The 1,232-nt window shown below is 40.1% G+C and overlaps 1 protein-coding gene across 1 annotated transcript in view; it reads left to right on the top strand.

Moving 5' to 3' along the window:
- map3k15 (mitogen-activated protein kinase kinase kinase 15) overlaps positions 1–1,232 on the top strand; it is a 68,810-nt gene that overhangs the window by 26,682 nt on the left and 40,896 nt on the right. The window contains exons 12-13 of the mRNA XM_037694139.1: positions 96–203; positions 428–477. Coding sequence (XP_037550067.1) covers positions 96–203; positions 428–477 — 158 coding nt within the window. The remainder of the gene's footprint in view (positions 1–95; positions 204–427; positions 478–1,232) is intronic.

Below are 1,232 nucleotides of genomic sequence, written 5' to 3'. Positions count from 1 at the left end.
AAAATGTTGGATTGTATACCTGGATTATTGAGCATGGACTTTGTTGTATCCAAATGCTACTAAGTCTGTATCTTGTTGTTTTTTTTTTTGTGCAGGTGTTAATTCTGGAGCCGACCAAGGTTTACCAGCCTTCTTATGTGTCGATTAACAACGAGGCTGAAGAGATGAACGTCTCTATCTGGCACGTTTCTCCTGCTGAAACTGTAAGAACTATTTATGTCTTTACTTTTATAGAATACAAATCCTACTTATTATCACAAAGTAAAATTATATTTAAGTTAAATTCATACTCATTTCACTTAAATTTGAGTTGTAAATTTGTATGTGAAGTAATTTCATGATTACAAATGCAGACGAAGCTGACTGAGCACCAACGCTTTATCCCACATGTGAATGATGTGAAAATTACACCTTCTGTCGTTTACAGAAGGGGATCCATGAGTGGAATTTCACTGCTACGTCTATCAAAGGCATTAGGTATGCGTCTGTCTGTCTGTCTGTCTGTCTGTCTGTCTGTCTCTGTTTTGTATGAAGGAATGTAATGAGCAGTAATCTCTCAGACTCAGATGCTGCATGAGTTGAGCTGTAAGCTGGACGCGATTTCTGAGAATTGCAGGCCACTTGCGGTTCCTGGGACTCACTGGTGGGAAGGAATTGACCTTGGAGAAGACTACAAGCTCGATCCGACAGCGTGACCACAAAATTTGGCTTTTTGGGACTGCCACTGAGACACATCAGCAGAACAATGAAGGCAGACACGGAAATGCAAGCAGAGGCTGCCTGACACAAAATAATTGTGTTATCTGAATTTGGCTTCCCCACTCAGCCTTCAATTGGCCAGCTATCTCAACTTCTCCTGGTTGTTTATGTGACCTTGTCGACCTTCTCATGCATAAATGTATTATGATGTCATCAGTATGTTGCTGTTTATGTGCAAGGTCTTTTGTTGCAACTTTCACACTGTGCCCCGGCCAGGGCATAATGCGAGATATGATTTTTTTTTTTTTACCTCCCCTCCCCTCCCCTCGTGTTTTCTGTTTTCCTTATCTACTTTTATCTGTCTGTAACAGAACTCTCTTGTAGATGAGTCCTAGAGGCTCAATGGGAACTAACCTGTATAAATAAAGGTTGAATGAAAAAAATCTAGATAGACAGACAGACAGACAGACAGACAGACAGACAGACAGATAGATAGATAGATAGATAGATAGATAGATAGATAGATAGATAGA

This window comes from Nematolebias whitei, chromosome 20 (genome assembly GCF_014905685.2).
Source record: "Nematolebias whitei isolate Nwh7 chromosome 20, NemWhi1, whole genome shotgun sequence".
Lineage (NCBI taxonomy): Eukaryota > Metazoa > Chordata > Actinopteri > Cyprinodontiformes > Rivulidae > Nematolebias > Nematolebias whitei.
This window is presented reverse-complemented; position numbering and strand designations above follow the sequence as displayed.